This window comes from Neltuma alba, unplaced genomic scaffold (genome assembly GCF_004799145.2).
Source record: "Neltuma alba isolate B1F8T4 unplaced genomic scaffold, ASM479914v2 tig00011375_pilon, whole genome shotgun sequence".
NCBI classification, from domain to species: domain Eukaryota; kingdom Viridiplantae; phylum Streptophyta; class Magnoliopsida; order Fabales; family Fabaceae; genus Neltuma; species Neltuma alba.
Genome location: NW_021636069.1, coordinates 434,646 through 454,267, shown reverse-complemented (window position 1 = coordinate 454,267; position 19,622 = coordinate 434,646). Strand labels below are relative to the sequence as shown.

The 19,622-nt window shown below is 37.6% G+C and overlaps 1 protein-coding gene across 8 annotated transcripts in view; it reads left to right on the top strand.

The window, feature by feature from the left end:
• Positions 1-366: 366 nt before the first annotated feature.
• Positions 367-19,622, top strand: part of LOC114712583 (uncharacterized) — a 61,264-nt gene continuing 42,008 nt past the window's right edge. The window contains exons 1-2 of one of the 8 annotated variants that reach the window (XM_028897136.1): positions 367-600; positions 18,728-18,966. In XM_028897136.1, the coding sequence (XP_028752969.1) occupies positions 18,880-18,966 (87 nt within the window). In that variant the 5' untranslated portion in view covers positions 367-600; positions 18,728-18,879. Of the gene's footprint in view, positions 645-6,160; positions 6,181-18,727; positions 18,967-19,622 lie in introns of those variants that run through there. The other 7 variants (XM_028897130.1, XM_028897133.1, XM_028897132.1 and 4 more) reach the window with 7 other exon arrangements.

The following is a 19,622-nucleotide window of genomic DNA, read 5'->3' as shown; positions in this document are numbered from 1 at the left end:
ATGCACCTTATTTTTTGTTTGCTTGAACTTTTCTTTTGATATACTTTTTGTCAGCACTTTCCTTACTTCAACTTATTCCATATTTGAGGGGGAAAAAAATTATTCTCATAGCCATAAATCAAATTGGGAAAGTTATAAAAAAGCTTTAAAAATTAAAAAATTATATAGAGACACTTGTTTATAAAAATTGTTATTATTTATTTTTTAATTGTTGTCAAAATCAATATTAATATTCTGGTGGGTACTTGTTTGCAATTTTTTTACTTCTCATATTTTTTTTTTGTTGCGATTTTCCCAATCAAATTTCCCATTTTTGTGTTTAAAGGAGGGTGGCGGGGAAATTTCTGAAAAACTCAGCTCCTTCTGACGATGAATTCTTCCTCCGCTGGGGTTCAATTTCGTTCCTCTTCGTCTCTGTCACGGGCGATTGCACGAGTGGATTTCCAGAGGACTGATGCTTGAACTCTGATTTGCATTGTCAAACGCATCTTCGTCTTTCTCTGTTCAAGGCGCCGTGGTGGGTTGAGTTTTGTGCAGAGCTTCATTTTCCTCCTTTTATCTACTGGTGGTTTGGTTTTAGTCGGTGTTCTTGTAGGGCAGGTTTGGGACTCTTGCTCTAAGGCACTTCCATGGTTTTTTTTCTGGTAGCATTTTTATTATAGTGACGTTACTGCTTTTGTTTCTTTTTCCTTCCTTCATGCCGTCGTTACACCATGAGACATTGGGGATTTTAGTTTTATTGGTGAAAGTTTGATAACTGGAAAGCCTTGTAAAGTCTGATTGATGTTTGAATGCTGTTTGGGTAAAGGATCATATGCTATGGAGCACATAATATGGGTACCTTTAATGGATGCATCTCAACTGTTTGCAAAAATGTTTTCAAGACAAAGAGAGCTATAATTAAAATTGAGCTAAAATAATAAAACATGAGTTAGTTGTGTATCATCCCTAAACCTTTAGAAGCTTAAGTTTTAAAGACCTAATGTTGATATTTGACCATAAAAAATTGTTGGGGTGTAAAACATGTTAGAATTTTTGTATTTTTCTTTATCATATGCCCTGTCATCTAAAAAGAATATGATGTTAGGAGAGGTGAAGGAAGAAGAGAAGAGAGAGAGGAGCATATTAGGGGGGAGAGGGAGAAGAGGGAAATAAGAAATTTGAATAGTGCTATGGATAGGTTCATAATCAACAATAATAACATAGGTTTAGTCCCTCTTCCTTATTTATATACAATTATAAACTCCCATTTCTTAATTTTTGTTACCTAACCCCCTATACTAGATTAACTTTCTAACTCTTATTCCTTTTATTATTTACATAGCAATTCTCCCCTCCCCAAAGGCCTGGCTAGGAGATGAGGAAAGCTAGGTTCTACCCTCTTTTTTTTTTTTTTGGTGCTGTTGTCGGTATTGTAGTATTTAGCTTTTCATTGGGGAAAAAAAGGTTTGAAACTTTAAAACAGGAAATTGCTGCTAAAACTGATATAAAGGAACCCAAGTATCTTCTTCATCTTGTAACCCTCTCCACTAGAGCAAGACTTCTATTATAATACTTCCTCCAAGACATTTGACTTTCCTATTTAAAATGGTTTCAAGTTTGAATGTGTAGGAGGAGTAGACCATTCAATAGGAGGATGCCTTTGTTTGATTGCAGGATTTGGACGAAGTTTGAGCGATTATACATGGTGAACATGATGTATTCTAGACTCCTGAGGAAGCCCAAGCTTGTAGGCTAGTGGCCCATTCTTTTCTGTCACTCTATAAGATCCAAAATGCCTAAGCTTTTGTGAGCTCATAATAACCATAGAATTTTGTCTATAGGATAGAACTACTGGTTGGCTCATTGGGCCTTTATGACCAACTATTTGTTGTACTTAGGTTTGACCTAGTATAACTTAGAATGACCTAATATCTCTCTGCCATCAAATCCCAAATGTTGTGGAATTAGAATAAATTAGTCTAGTGCTTTGTTTTATCCTGATGTTTTGCTTACACTATTCTATATATCTTGTGTAAACATTGATTTGACAATAGTAAGAATTCTTCTTCTGAGTGTGAACGTGGTATTGGACCAACATCATGACTTAGAGCAAAGTTTAGTTTGGTTTGTGTGGTGCTTTCCTTAGCAAAGGTAGCAACAACAGCCTTAGCTCTGACTTGCATGAGGTAGGTAGATCTGTTCAACTAAGTTGAGGCAAAGCAACATCGAAGTCCCAACCCCGCGTTCAATCATGGGGTGCAAATTGAATGAGGACAACTATTTATTAGAGGTAAAGGAAATGAAAAGTACATCATTGGAGGTGCAACTCAACTAACTCCAAGTTTGAAACTTGAGCTGCTGAAAATTCCATGGTTATGTCATGGCTCATAAACTCCATGACCTACACATCAATGTGGAGCATTTGTTGGCAATCACAGCAAAGAAGATTAGGGATTTAGCCAAGGAGGCTTACTTAGGTATGATTAAAGACTTAGCGGATTGATCAACACGCGATTTACAATGCAAAAGATTTGGTAGCAAATAGACTTATATGACACTTGGGGAATTCCTTATCTACCACGCTTATGGCCCAAACTGCAAATTTTGGAGTTTATAGCAAGAAACAAGAAAAAGGCATATGGAACATTTGACTTGTAGAAAAATCAACATTGTAGTCTCAAGATTGTTTCTTTGCTAACAAATAGGAGATTACATTTCACATCAAGGGCATACAACACATTCTTAAGAATCAAATTCCTAAATAGACATGCTTCACCAATTCCATGTGCCTTAATAAACTTTCTATGAACAACCTTGATAAACATAAGAAAGTTGCAAGGAGTGATATTTTGAATAAGATTTTGTTATAAATTTGTGTTGCTGACATAGGGGTAGATAAGATTCTTTAATCGTTAATTAGTTAGAATTTATAGCATGCATTTAACCACTAGCCATTAGGAACACCTTTACCCTTACTTATAAATAACCCCTATGCTTAATTAGAATTCTTGTAGGTAAAACTTGAATAAAGGGGACCCAACTAAGTGATAGATTTGTGGGCTTGATTGAATTGATCCACTGCAGCAACGAACTTGGGCCTTTTTCTTGAAAGATAAGGCCTGTATAACCATTAATCAAACTTAGTGGATCTTCACAATACTTTTGCCACTTACAGAAGAGGGGAGACAACTGGGCATTTGACTTTTCAAAATGAGCTTTTGCTTGCCACTTACAATCCATAACCTGTTCAATTTGTCTTGAAAGTCGCACATGGTCTTCACTTCTCCAAGTCATTCGATTATGCATCAAGTTTAAAGACATAGACAATCCCGAACACATTTTTGTAAAACTCGACCTTAATGGCTGGCATCCACCACACGCAAATGTGATTTCTTTGTTGCTCCACCTGTGCGTTGCGTGCGAAAGGTCTTGTGATCCTTTAACAAAGTCAACACTTAGAGACCCGTTAACAACATAAGTGATTTTCACGCTACCCCACATTTTTGGTTTGGGAAGAGCATTAACAACTCCATGCATGGCAACCATAACTCCATTCGTCATCGTCTTCGGGCTTACCTTCGCATCTTTGGTCTTCTGTGTTACATGTGAACACGTCTGTGCTCGCTCCATGAAGTCTACTAGCATGGTTTTGGCTGCACCATTGCTCTCGGTTTCTTGTTGAGGAACAGGAGGTTCAAGCATTCTTTCTTTCGTTGACATCTTTATGGGTTTCTTGCACTTGTCTTCACAAACATCTTGAGGACTCTTCTGTGGTTGCCCACTGACGCCGAACGATTCTTGCATTCCAACGAATACCTCTTGGGCCTCGTTCTTCTTGCCCTTCCATTGCAAAGTGAGCTGCATTTTTGTGAGGCTTTTGGCTTCGTGCATCGTTTGAGGCCTAAACAGATGGACTAGTTCAACATAGTCTTCTTGTAGCGCCAAGATGTAAGTGTCGACTAACCATTCTTCAAGCAATGAGAGTTTGGAGGAAATTGCGTCAAATTCAGAATTAAATTCTGCCAAGGATCCTCGATGTTGAAGATGAAGCAAGTCTTTTTGTCATATGAGTTCTTGCAGCTGCGTGGACAAGCCAAGAAGGGCCTCTTTTAATTTATTGACAGAGCCTTGTATTCCATCAACTGAATTCAATTTTGTTTGATGTTCAGGAGACGTTGTTCCATGGAACTTGAAACTGATTGGGAATGAGGGAGAAAGAACCAAGTAGTGGGTAGGGCTGAGGAAAGACTGGCTCTGGATACCACTGTTGTGTTATTGGAAGAGAGAGAGAGAGAGAGAGAGAGAAGGGAAAGCGAAGAGAAACAGAGAATAGGGGAAATTAGAGAGAAGGGGGAGAGATTAGAAGGCAATAAACAGAAGAGAAAGAGAATTCCATTAGGTTGATCACAATACAACACACTTACAAATGAGAGATAAGCTTGTTTATATAGGCAAATTCCAACTGCTAATAACTAACTATTATTCTAACTAACTCACATAATTTTGTTATTTATTTATTATAATATCATCATAAGAGTAGAGGTTTTCCTAATGGCTAATAGGTAAATGTGTCTTATGAATCCTAACTAACAGTTAATGAATCCTACATACCCTTGTGTTAGTATTGCAAATATATAACAAGACCCCCTTTCAAAAAAGTTAAGTAGTGGTGCATTACTACTTTTCATATAGCCATTATAGGCTTATAGCAATTCTGCATGAGTTGTTATATGGACACAAATACAGTTTATTGCCAGAGAATAGATAATGGTTGTCTTAAAAGATCATCTCCATAGCGCAACTAATATAATGGAGTAGAAGGCTGATTCACACATGGTTGATGGAGAATTTTCAATGGGCCAATAGATTTTCCTAAAGTTACAGCATTATAGGTAGATTTCAGTAGCTACAAGGAGATCAGGAAGGTTGGCAAGGTTGCTTATAGGGTCTCCTAGGAGAATCTCGGTTCACTTGCATTCCATGTTTCTATGCTTAAACTATGTCAAGTCCTTTTTGTTGAACAAAGACGCCTATTAATTGATTTTCCAAAACACTCTAATCTCATTGCATCAAAGAATTTAATTAATAAGGGGTTGGTAGAAAACACTAGAGGGTAATTAGAATTCTTGGTGCAATGGAGAGTTATGCTAGATGAAGAAGCCTTATGAATGCCTCTTTTCAGCTATGACAAAAATTTCTCGATTTTGTTATAAATGACCATTGATGTCATGTGTCCTTTTGGAAGGGGGTATTTTTATGTATTTGTAATATTGGCATGGAGTAGGTAGAACTCATTAACCATTAGTTAGTTAGGATTCATAGCATACATTTGACAACTAGTCATTAGGAACATCTCCACCTTGCCTATATAAATAACCCTTATGGTTATTAATCAAATGTATGTTTATGACTTTTATAAATAAACAACAGAAGTATTCAATTGGTCTTGCCTCTTCGTCTCTCTTTCCTTACAATTTCTCTCTTTATCTCATTCTTCTCTCTCTCCTTCCCCTCTTTCCCTCTTTCCTTTCTCTATGTTGTTTTAAATATTATAGAAGGATAACTGGTTCAAATTACCTATCATATGACGAATAGCCCTTAAATCAACTGTCCATACTCTCTCATGATGAACAATAGTTTTAAGAGTAAGGACCACATTGCCTATGTATGCAATATTACCAATGGCTACCAATTGATCTTTACTATCATGCTTGTCAAGTAATTTTCTAAGAAACTCATCATCAAACTCTAGCTTGCGCTCTGGAGTGGTTGCAAGTGCTTTTGTATCATGCCTGCCTCTTCCTTTGTGGTGGGATGGCTTTCCATGAAGCTTCTAGCTTATGTCTTTTGCATGGCTTGATCTTTAACATTAATCACACCATTTGCCACTTCTTTTCTCTCTACTATTATTTTGAGATCCTTTAGAGAACATAGCTTTAGATTCAATTCACCAAGATGTGGATGTTTGGTTGGGGTGAGTTTCTTTTTACTTTTCTCATGCTTGACAGTGAAGAATATGTCTAGGAAATTAGGGAGCTTATCCTAGTTCATGATGCGTCTTGAAATATGAGGGATTTATGCCAAGCACGAGTTTGTAGATTTTTTTCTCCTTTTTTATTTTTGGTTAGAGGTGTACATTAATGGTACATGACTATTCATGAGTGTTGTATAATCTAGTTGTTGCCACAAGATAACAAGGTTAGTTCTTATTTTCTGACATTTAAATTATCTTGTTTGAGATTGTTCAAGCTTGCTTTGATTTCTACAACAGCTGTTCAATTTTTCAGAGTAGTAGGCATTTCTTTTGTGATCTCCCATGCTTTTAGTCTAAAATAGGGAGAAATTGGTGCTAATTCCAGCTCTGATTGAATCATTGAGTCTTCAACCTCCCATTCACCATTTTTAAATCAATGGAAAAGGGTTTCTTTACAACACCTACCAAGTACCCAAACTTTCCTTTTCTTGTGACATAAATCCAGCAACGTATTGGAGATAGTTATGGCCATTTAAATGATAGTTTGTAATGGTATTGCCCTTGTGTGGCACTTGATGGTTTGTAATTGGAGTCACTAGCGATAATGATGTATTTAACGTTGATGTGTGCAAGCACCTCTGGTCGTTAAGTTGAATTGGATCATTTTAGCTTTGATACCATGTAGGAATAGATGCCATAAAGTCTTATTGATCCATAGAAGAAGTAGTACACTTACAGGTGCACAAACCCAAGGTTTTAGTTAATTTTAGGATTTAGCCAAATTACGTAAGGAGAACCAAGAATAGAATCTTAGTAAATCTAAATAAATCTCAGAACTTAAATCTAGATTTGCTGTCAAACTTGAAGAGGATAAGAGGCAAGTTAAAAAATAGCTTAAACTGGGCATAAGATAAGCCTTAAAAGGCTTGGGCTCAAAGGTCCAAATTGATGTCAATATTCTCAAGTTAGTGAATAGATGTCTATCATTTCCAACTTATTTCAAAGTTCTTAAAATTGAGGTTTGGCGAATGGCTTAGTGTAGAATTTTTCTACTTGACTTTATGAGCGAACACAGACTAGATCAAATGATCAGTGATTCCTAAATCTGTATTTTCTTTGATTAAGGGGGTGTTTGGATTGGTTTTTTTGAAAGTGATTTTACTCTCTGAGTTAAGTATATGAGAGAAGTTTTCTCTGAGCTTGCGTGAAAACATTTTTTCAAGTGCTTTTAATGGTTCCCAGACACCTCTTAAATGTTTGTCTATATCTATATGCTTGGTCCACTCATGGTGAATTGGATTTCTAACCATTCTAATAGTATTCATATTGTCATATCAAAATAGGCATGTTAGGCTTAAGTTTTAACTCTCAGCACTTTAAGTAACCACAATCCTTCACATACACCATGTGCTAGAGCTTAAAATTCATATTCAATGCTAGTCTTGGATACAATAGACCATTTCTTACTTCTCCAGTTACAAGACTTCCCCAAACTAGAGATAATAGCCTATAACAAATGTTGTGTTAGGTATAGACTACCCATAATCAAGAATTTGACTTCCCCTGAGCTTTCTTTAGCAAAATGAAGCCCCCTTCCTAGTTTCATATTTAAGTAGTGCGGGATTTTATAGGTTGCATTCATGTGTTCTTTTGGTGGTTAATTTGCAAAATGACTCACCACACCTATGCCATAGCTTATATTAGACCATGTGTGGCAAAGATAGAGCAGCTTTCCCACCAACCTTTTATACCTCTCGATGCCTACTAGGATTTCTCTTTCTTAGGCTGTCTTTGATTTTCCCTTTTCGTCTTTTTGGGTTGATGGCTTGTTTTAATCATCAAGCTTATAGGCATGTTCTATTGGTGTTTCTAACTTTCTACAAGTATGGCCTCGACATCCTTGTTTCTTTTACCAAATCAAGTGTATATCATCTCTGTCAGATAACAATCCCTTCTCTAGATCTAGCTACCTCTATTCCAAGGAAATATCCTAGACTACCTAAGTCTTCGTTTTTAATACATTTGGTAGTGACTAATGATTTCTTAAGTTTGTTTATGTCAACTAAGTCATTACTGGTTAAGACAATATCATAAGTAAAAACAGTAAGAATTGCTACTTCCCCTCTTGAATGCTTTATAAAAAATATGTAGTTTGCTTGACGTTGAATATATCCCAAGCTTATCACAACTTTTGTAAACCTTTCAAACTTGGCTATGATAATGTAGGAATAGATGCTGGAAAGTCTTATTGATTCATAAATTGAGCATAAGATTTGCCCTTAAAGGCTTGGGCTCAAAGGTGCATATTGGGTCATGCCTAGTGTAAGCTTCGATGCTACCATTTTGCCTTTGTAACTAATAAATTTGGCATCTTAAATCTGTGTCACTTTTTTAGCTATCTTTGATTTTTTGTAACAACATGACAGATGTTGTATCTAAGGTGATTTGCAATGTTTAGGACTCTGGACGGTAAGAAAGAGCATCATCTGTTGTATAATCATTTTTCCTCTTATGTTGTATCTCATACTCGTATCCCATTAATTTAGCGACATAATACATTTGGAAGGAGGTCTTTAATTTCTATCATAGTAGAAACTGTGGACTTCATTGATTTGTTCTGGTAATAAACTTCTTCCTTTCTAGCCACAAGTATCACAAGAAGTAACTTTTTCTCAAAAACCAAAAGTTGCTTTTGTTGGCCCCAAGGACTTGCTGACAAAAGCAATGGGTTGTTTTTCTTGTACGAAAACAACCCCTGTCCTTGTTCAACATGCATCCATTTCCGAAATAAAACACTTTGTTAAAGCCTAGAAGTGCTAATACAGGTGCTGTAACTAGTGTTTCCTCTAGCTTTTTGAAAGTTACAGTAGCCTCTTTAGTCTATTGGAAGGCATTTTTCTTCAAAAGATCTAGCAAAGGCATCGTTATTTGTCTCTAACCTCCTACATACCTTCTATTTTATCTTCCAAGTCTTGGGAAAGACTTTAATTGTTTGGTGGTTGAAGGTTTTGGTCAATCTATTACTGCACTAATCTTTTGAGGATTTGTAGTCACTTCTCTTTAGAAATGATATGGCCAAAATACTCCGGCAAAAGTAACTTGTTTGCCTTGATAAAATAGTGATTATCGTTACCCCGAATCCGGACTAGTCAGCCACTCGGGTACATCTGGCCAATGAGCTGGGGCCCAGAAAGGTGGTGGTTGGATACCGGATGGTTACGACCAAAAAAAAAAAATAGTGATTATCGCTTAATAGCGTTAACACTACTCTCAAGTGCTTTATATGTGCTTCTAAATTTGGGTTGTAAACCAATATATCATTGAAGAAGGCAAGTGTAAAATGTCCTAACTATTGTCTACAAATGCTATTTACAGCCCCTTGAAATGTTGCTAGATAATTGGTTAGGCCAAATTGCATGACTAACCAGTCATAGTGACTTGAATGCAATCTAAGGGTTGTTTGGCTTAATAAAGGGAAGGGAAGGAAGGGAAGGGATTTTAATGGAGGGAATGGAGATGAAAGGAAGGGGAGGGATTTTAATATTACCTTGTTTGGATTAATTTGAGAGGAGGGGAGAAATTTTAATGTTATCTTGTTTGGTTTAGAAAGAGAGGGGAGGAAAAATATTTTTGTACTTTGCCCTTATATTATTTAAGTTGATTTTTACAAACTTTATAGAATAATTAATAAAATATAATTATAAATAGCATTTAATATATGAGATAAACAGCCAGCACTAGGAGAAGAAAATAGAAAATCTTATGAGGGGAAAAGTGCAAGGAAAACAGTAGAAGGAGCAATGGATCTGTGGGAGAAAGTGAGTAAAAGAGAAGAAATAAACTTGGATAGATGTGGAGGGAAGCTAAAGAAATAGCTCTCACAAAATGGCAGCTTCAGAAATTGTGCACTTGCTTTCTCTTGAAACAAGCTCTTTAGTTCGGATGGGCTGAGTTCCAGAGAGCAGAGATGGAGGTTGCGGCTGAAAACAAACATAGGGTTTATGATTTTATTGTGGTAAAGGCAGAAGGGTAAGATGGGAATATTAAAAAATTAATATGGGTATGTTAGTCAATATAGGGTAAAATATTACTCTTTCCTTCCAAATCCCTCCAATTTTGGAGGGAAGGCTTATGAGGGGAAGGGAGGGAAAATGTAAAAATTTTTTCCCTCCCATCCTAAAATTTTTATCTTGCCAAACAAGGGAAAATAATCAAAATCCTTCCCTTTCCCTGCCTTGCCCTCCCCTCTACTCTAAATTTTTCATGCCAAACGTACCCTAAATGATGTCTTGTATGTATCTTGGGGCTTTATTTTGATTTGATGATAGCCCTTTGATATTGCTTCCATGCTTAGAAATGAAATAGGGACTCCCTCTCTTGCTGCAAATTCTAGTCTTGTTGATAACTTTTTTTGGCATAATTCAATGACTTGAAGTACTTCTTTTTACACTATTTCGGAAATGGATATGTGAAATATAAGATTTCCAATCGTAGTAAGAAAACGAGGTAAATAGATACTTAATTTCAAGTGAGTACTCTCAAATCTAGCTTGGTGAACTATTTGGTGTCTCTTTATTCATCTCAAAGCTTTTTTGCAGTAGGAATTGGATGCCTGTTCTTCTCAGTTGTCTTGTTGAGTACCCTATAATTGATGCATATTCTCTAGATCAATCCTCCTTCTTCACCAAGGCAATTGGTGTTGTAAATGGGGAACGACTTTCCTGAATAACTTTTGAATAAAGTTCACCTATTTGAATAACATCTTTTTGTGCTAATGAGTAACAATAAAGCTTGAGATTAATAGGAATTGTGTCCTCTTGCAGTATGATAGGATGGTTATGGCCTTCCTTAGGTGGTGGGAAGCCTTTAAGCTCACTAGAAGGGTCTTTATTTCTTGCAAAAGTTTATTGATAGTAGTTGGAATGGTTTCTTTTCTTTGCACAATCATGTGTTGGTGCTAGTGTAGGCTATCTTTAGCAAGCTGGAGCAAGAAAAATTGACACCCCTTCCCATTCTCTTTCTCCATATTTGGATCCACTATTTGCCACACCAATTTAGGCTATGCTTGCAAAACACACATTCTGCCTTCATTCAAATAATACATAGTGCAAGAATCATAATTGTAAAATGCATAGTGATGGCTCTTGGGCCATTTCTAACCCAAACAGTGTCACAAGTCTTAGTACTCATGACCCGTAAGTCTCTTGTGAAAATGTGATGAGTCTATAATCCACAAGTCCTATGATCGAAACCTAGTTGATGTGAGAAGGAGAGGGGGAAGAAGAAAAGAAGAGAGAGTGAGGAGAAAATTAGGAAACATAAGGAAAGAGAAGAAGGAAATTAGAAATATGAATAGGGTTCTGGACAAATTTAGAATCAATAATAACAATATAGGTTTAGTCTTTGTGATTTACATATATATGTACACATATATAATTATAAAGTAATTATTACTCTCTGATTCTTCTAACATACTAACTTCACAACCTACTGGACTAATATATATCTCTTGTTATTTTCACAATTGAATACTTGACATTTGACTTTCTATTTTAGAGTTTGTCTATTACCAAGGATCATGAATAATATTGAAATTCAAAACTTTTCTTGGTGAATTTTTGTTATTGAGATTGAAAATTATTCAAGTCATACTCACGGGTGGTTGATTGAGGATCTTAGCATCAAGTATTTATTGATTTGTGTATTGTGTTAATGATTTTGTATTAGATCATCAACCCTAAAAAATCTATATATGTCAGTCACATTTGATCTGCTTTATACAATTTTATGGATTTTTTTGTATTTATATTTGATGATTTTGAACTAGAAATTTTCTTCAATGTTATTGTTGATTTGTTTAATTTGGTGTAATAATTTTTCATATTTTATAGAGTTTATTTGGCAAGCCAAATTAGCTATAGAATGTTGAATATTGGTTAGTCATTCTTTCTCTTAATGTCTATTGCTTGATAATAAATAGACCTCGTCATAAATGATGTTGCAACATGATCATGTTGTTCGTAAATTGTTGATGTTGCTCTTTTAGAATACTCCTTGCGTTGCTTTTTATAATAGACAATTAACTAAATTATGTTGGTTGAAATGTTAAAATTAGTTGAAGACAATAAGTATGCAAACTAATGTAACCTTTTTGCAAAAAATACTCTCATTTATGTGGAAGCAAGATAATATGTGGTGAAGAGAGAATTTGTGTGAAGTAAATACAATTATATCAATAATATCAATAATTAATGCGGGTAAAATGGGAAATCAACAAACAAAATCTGAGACAACCTCTAAATGTCTCATAAAAAGAAACATGTCATACTTATCTTGTGGTATTATGTGAAATTTCAGTCCACTGGGAAGCTTGCTACAATTGTTTTTGTATGTTGTCATGCAATTTGTAAATTTAATGATTTATGTTTTTACTAGGGCTCTTTTTGTAATTCCTTTCTCGAATGGTTGCATTCTTGGGGGGTTAATGGTTTTTTGTGGCGGGTGTATACCAAGGTACTACAGAAGTATAAATATGTCATAATAGTGACGATTATAATTTGTTGAAATTCAAAGGCATGACTATTTAGTGTTGTTTTTGCTTGAAAACTCATCTTCACCGTAACTAATGTTTGGGCTTTGACTTAATATATGAATTTTTTTTTTTTGTTTTGTATCCTTGTGTGTGCAAAGACTTGATTAGTAAGCCAAGCTAAAAGGTGCTTTTATTTGGCTTTGGGGAAAATTTTTTTTCCTTGTTGAGAGATATTTTGATTTTGTCTTATTTTGGCATGATAAACTTGTCTTTGTTGTCATAAAAGTATTAGTTTAAATTTATCAAGAAACAAAAAAGGGGACCAGATTGGCTGATTTAGATTGGAAACTGGTCAACCGGCTGGAGGTCTGGTCTGATTTAATATTTGAATTTGTTTATTTTGCTGAATATTTCATGCTCATGTATTATTCCATATGATTGGGTTACAATATATAGAGTCCGGATGAGAAATAATATCCGGTTACAATCAATCAGTCATAAATTACATATATTGCAATATCTCAATAAATCAGGAAATATATCTTCTAGCTAATATCATAGGCAATTAATGGAGAGAATCAAGGGAGATAATCAGGGGCTTTCTAACACTCCCCCTCAAGCTGGAGAGTAAATGTCAACCATTCCCAGCTTGCTTCGAAGCCCTTCAAACTTGACTCTGGCTAAAGGTTTGGTCATGACGTCAGCAATCTGATCAGTTGAGCGCACATAGCTCAGGTTAATTGTGCCATCTTCAACCTTTTCTTTGATGAAGTGCCGATCAATGTCAACATGCTTTGTTCGGTCATGATATACAGGATTCTTGGTCATTTCAATGCTGGCTTGGTTGTCACACCAGAGGTTCATAGGTCCTTCATAGGAAATTCTCAATTCCTTCAGAAGTCTGATCACCCACATTCCTTCACATACCCCCAGGGCTACAGCTCTTAGCTCAGCTTCAGCACTACTCCTTGAGACTACTGTCTGTTTCTTGCTTCGCCAAGTGACTAGGTTTCCCCAAACATAAGTGCAGTATCCTGTGACAGATCTTCTGTTATCCACAGCTCTCCCATGATCTGCATCAGTGTAGACCTCTATGTTCCTTGTACTCCCCTTTTTAAAGAATATTCCTCTTCCAGGATTGAGTTTGAGGTAGGTCAGGATTCTGTATACTGCTTCCATATGTTCTTCCTGGGGTTGATGCATAAATTGGCTTACTACTCCAATAGCATAGCTAATGTCAGGCCTTGTATGAGTCAAGTAGATCAATTTACCTACAAGTCTTCTGTACCTTTCTGAGTTGACTGGTACCCCGTCTGGTTTCACTTCCAGATTACATGATTCTTCCATAGGCGTCTCACTAGGTTTAGCCCCAAGTATTCCTGTTTCGTGGAGCAAATCAAGTGTGTACTTTCGTTGAGACACACTTATACCCTTTTTGGATCTGGCAACCTCCATTCCAAGAAAGTACTTCATTTGTCCTAGGTCCTTCACTTGGAATTCCCTAGCTAGAGCTTTCTTGAGTTGGGAGATAGAAACTTCATCACTGCCAGTTATGACTATATCATCCACATACACAATTAGGATCGTTACCTTTCCATTACTGTGTTTAACGAAGAGAGTGTGATCAGCTTGTCCTTGGACGTAGCCAAACCTTTTGATTGCCTTGGCAAACCTGTCGAACCACGCTCGTGGAGACTGCTTCAGGCCATATAGTGATTTCTTCAGTTTGCAAACTGAGTTGGGTGGAGCTATTACTCCATCTGGGATTTCCATGTACACTTCCTCCTCCAAATCTCCATTTAGGAAAGCATTCTTCACATCTAGTTGATGTAGAGACCAATCAAGGTTAGCAGCTAGAGACAGGAGTACCTGGATGGTGTTGAACTTTGCCACAGGAGCAAACGTTTCTTGATAATCAATCCCATAAGTCTGGGTGTACCCTTTTGCAACTAATCTTCCTTTGTACTTGTTGATACTTCCATCAGGATTGAATTTAGGGGTGAAGATCCACCTGCAACCCACTGCTTTCTTGCCCTTAGGAAGTGTGGTAATATCCCACGTGTTATTTTCCTTTAAGGCTCTCAACTCCTCATATGCGGCACGTTTCCAATTAAGATCTTTCATAGCCTGTTGAAATGTTTCTGGAATCTTCACCTGTGAGCTATTCACCACAAAGGTTTGCATTCTAGCAGATAAATTGCCATAGGAGACAAATTTTTGAATAGGATGCTGAGTACATGATCTTACCCCCTTTCTAAGTGCAATGGGCCATCCTAGCTCTTCAGGATCCAACTCTGGATTGGAATCATGTTGCTGCCTTGGAATGGAAGGAACCCTACTACTACTATCCTGCTCACCTGATTGAGGACTTGAACGCTCTGTCACCCCTGCATCAATTTCAGCATTCGTTTCCATTGGGTGAGTCGGGTGAGGAGTGTTTGTGGGGTTTTGGTGCTCTAGTGGAGGTGTAGGACTAGGGGTTTTTGGTTCCGGTTCAGGGACAGTGATTTCTTCTTGTGGTATGGCAAGTTCAAGAGGGGTGGCAAGATGTGTGTTGGGATTGGTCATAGGTTCAGGTGTAATTAGCCATTCTACTCCATAGTGCTCCCCCTGAATGGGTAATTTGGGATAATAAGCATCATCCTCATAAAAAACTGTGTCTTTGGAGATTATGAGTTTTCTGGTAGTGGGACAATAACACTTATACCCTTTTTGGTGGAGGAATACCCGAGGAAAATACATTTTTCTGCTCTAGCATCAAGTTTGCCCCCATCATGTTTATGAACAAAGACGACACACCCAAAGACCTTTTGAGGGATGGTATTGATGATAGGTGAGGTGGGGTAGGTCTCGAGGAGTTTTTGAATGGGGGTAGTGAAATGGAGAATTTTTGAGGTCATTCGATTGATGAGATAAGCAGCGGTTAGCACAGCATCTCCCCAAAACAGACTTGGAACATTTCTTTCCATCATAATAGCTCGGGTTACTTCTAGAAGATGCCTATTTTTCCGCTCAGCAACTCCATTTTGTTGAGGAGTATAGACACATGAGGTTTGGTGATGGATTCCTTCCTGCTCAAGAAATTCCCTAAAGGCTCCACTCACATACTCTTTGGCATTGTCACTTCTCAGAACTTTGATGGGAGTTTGGAATTGGGTTCTCACAAAAGAGTGAAAGTTTTTGAAAATTTGTAAAGCTTCGGATTTTCTTTCATAAGGTAACCCATGTGACCCGGGTGTGATCATCGATGAATGTAATAAACCACTTTGTGCCTGTTCGGGTGTTGATTTTGGCTGGTCCCCAAATGTCAGTATGAATCAATGTAAACGGGGCAGTAGGTTTGTAAGTATGTTTGGGATAAGAGGCGCGAGTTTGTTTGGCAATTTGACACGTTTCACATTGGAAAGGAAAAGAATTTTTATTGAATAAAGTTGGAAACATATGCTTCATATAATCAAAGCTGGGGTGGCCTAATCTTTGATGCCACAACATTACATTTTTATTCTGAGAATTAGAGCTAACCATAGCTTTCTTTGCTCCTGCAGTCTTCATATCTTTTCCTTCAAAGTAGTAGAGTCCATCCCATTCTTTAGCAGTCAAAATCTTCCTCCCCGACTTGTCCTTTAGTCAATTTGCTCACAGATATAAGGTTGCAGGTAAGAGCAGGAACAAACAAAACATTATGGATTTCCAGATCATCAGATAGGGCCACAATGCCAACACCCTCAACTTTAGTATATAGTCCAGTTGCTACTTTTACCCTAAGGTTCTCATGGCAGGACTTATTACCAGTCATGTGGTCTGTAGCACCGGAGTCAACAATCCAGGTTTCATCACTAGTTACCATTGCATTAAGGGCTATAATAGAATTACCTGACTGAATCAAGTTCACGTTGGGAACAGATTTTGATTTGTTTTGTTTTTCAAGTATCTTACGAAGCATTTGAAGCTCTTCTCTGGTCAACTGGTCTCCCTCATCACCTTTTTCTTCAGAGGAGGTGTGGTGGCTTTTTCTATCTTCCCGTTGTTTCTGCTTCCCTTGGGTTGGTTTCCCATGTAGTTTCCAACATTCGTCTCTGGTGTGGCCTTTCTTGTTACAGTGATTGCACCACTTGTTCCCTTTCTTCTCAGATCCCTCGAATGTTGGGGACCTCCTCGTGATTAATGCTGAGCCATCTACTGGGGTTTGGTTACCCTGAGTGAGGTGTCTCCGGCTTTCTTCAAACTTGACCATACTGAAGACTTCAAATAGGGAGGGAAGCGGTTTTAGACCCATAATTCTGCCTCTTACTTCTTCAAAGACATCATTCAAACCCAATAGGAAGTCATAGGTTCGTCCTTTTTCCACCAGTTGTCTGTAGTAATTAGCATCATCCATGTCCTTCCAAGGATGAACTTCAAAGAGATCCAACTGCTGCCATATCTTCGTTAAAGTGCTGTAATATTGTGTTACAGTTAAGTTTCCTTGCTTCAGATCTTTGAGCTGCCTCCTTAGATCCAATAGGGCTGCAGTGTTGTCTAGTGTGGAGTAAGTCCTCTTAGCAGCGTCCCAGATTTCCTTAGCTGTGCTTGCCAAGAGGTATCCTTCACTGATTTCAAGAGTCATTGAGTTGCACAGCCAAGACATCACCTGATTATTTTCAGCAAACCAGGTGTCAAATTTGGGATCATTATGTGAAGGTTGTTTTGCCTCTCCATTGATATATTTCTCCTTACGCTTCCCACGTAGATACATTAATACACTTTGAGACCATTGGAGATAGTTGCTACCATTAAGTTTGTGAGCCACCACCATAGCTTGATGTTCAGAGGTTAGGGATGGTTCTGGATCAGAGGCTTGAGAGGTGACTAAGGTGAAGAGGAGTGCTTTGAGTATTTGAGGATGTACCGGACATAAGGGCCATTGGAATATTACGAACGGACCCACCCAAAAGGGGTGGCAATTCTGATGGGTTCATTTTCTGGATCTCTGGGAGGCACTGTTGGTTTTCCGGCGGCGGCGCGTGCAATTCCGCGCAGAGGCATGACGGCGCGTGGGCTTCACGCGCGGAGCTTGTGACGCGCGCGTGCGGCCTTCACGCGCATCCGTTCGACGTCGTCTTCAAGGGATGCGCCGATCTGAGGGCGCCGGTGAGGACTGGAGGGGCGGTGTTTGTCCACGGTCTGCTCCTGGCTTCAGATCTGGGACGCCTCACTCTCTCTCTCTCTCTCCTCGCGTTCTCTCTCTCTATCTCACGGCAGCAACGCACGAAGTTTTCTGGGTTCAGGAGGAACCCTACGCTCTGATACCATGTTTATTTTGCTGAATATTTCATGCTCATGTATTATTCCATATGATTGGGTTACAATATATAGAGTCCGGATGAGAAATAATATCCGGTTACAATCAATCAGTCATAAATTACATATATTGCAATATCTCAATAAATTAGGAAATATATCTTCTAGCTAATATCATGGGCAATTAATGGAGAGAATCAAGGGAGATAATCAGGGGCTTTCTAACAGAATTGGAAAAATGGGGAACCAGAATTGCCCGGATTGAACTAGAGTAAATCGATAATAGTTGGACAACCCACTGAATGGGGTGGGTTATCCAGTTTGATATGTTTTTCCGATCATCACGAGTGAGAGAGGGACAATGGAGAGTACCTGAACAATGGAGAGAGTATCGTTGGCAAAGGTTGAATGAGAAGATGGATAAAGCATTGTTGGTAAAGGTTGAACAAGAAGATGAGGAGAGAAAAGAGGAAGAAGGGAAAAAAAATGAAAAGAAGGATTGAGACTAAGCATTAATGGGCCCATTGCATTGCTAGACCAAGGCGGCAGCCCTAGCATTTTTCTTTTCTTTTTCGTATTTTCATGGCCGTACAACCTCACATGTTTTTCCCCCCCATTCTCCCATTAATACATATTATAACATTAAAGAAATAGGAAGTGCTGTTAAAAGAAACGCAGATAAGTGGATGGGGTTCCTTTGTGGTAACGCATGTTATATGTATACATGTAATACCTTTGCTGTCTATTTTTTTTAATATTGTTTCAGTAAAAATAAATTTTTAGTCAATATAAACTAAATTAGATTATTTTAATATAATCAGTTTGATCTTGAGTTAACTTAATTTGACCTAGTAGCCCTTAAACTAGTATATCAACTGGTTTAGTGCTCGGTTCAGTTTTTTGTACCCTCAAATTTATGTCTTTAAATCTGATCAAATGCTCATCTTTCTTTCATGTAGAATTTAAAATTTGTTGCTTCACACCTCTCCTTGGTATTGAGCGTCTTAATGCTAATCTTCAACAAGCTTGAGAAGTTCTGATGATTTTGTTGTATAAGGTTATTACTCTATGCCTTACAAGATAGAAAAGCTTGGAGGCTTTTTCTTGAAAGATGCATGAGTTACCATTTCAAGTTGGTCAATTGGCTGAGACAAGGTCTTTACAACCGGGTTATCGTGGTGCTTGGTTTCGTTGCAAGGTATTCTTTGTTGTTCTCCTAAGCAGTTTCTTTTATATGGTGCGTGGTTTTGTTGCAAGATATTCACAGCTTTGAAAGATGCATGAATTGTCATTGATGATTTTGTTACTAGATGCTTTCCTAGGTAAGTATCAAATCATTGATTCTCATAATTTGGATTGTTATAGTATCTTACTAAAGACTACTTATAATTTGTGGGTTAACAAAAGTATGTTGGGCCTACTACCAATATTATATAAATCTAAGGGTTGTGCAAAATAATGAACCAACACAAATTAGAATACAACAACAACAACAAGGCTTATCCCACTAGGTAGGGTCGGCTACATGAATTACACGACGCCGTCGTGCTCTGTCAACAACCCAGTCCTTAGATATGTTGTTGATTAGGAGGTCTCATTCAATGACCTCATTAAGCGTTCTTCTTGGTCTTCCTCTGTTCCTTTTTATGGGACTCCATCTTGTCTGATCCACCCTCCTCACCGGGGCCTCCAATAAGCTTCTCTGCACATGTCCAAACCATCTTAAGTGATTTTCAACCATTTTCTCTTGGATAGGTGCCACACCGACTCTTGCTCTGATATTTTCATTTCGAATCCTATCTTTTCTTGTATGACCAAACATCAATCTCAACATCCTCATTTCTGCTACCCCAA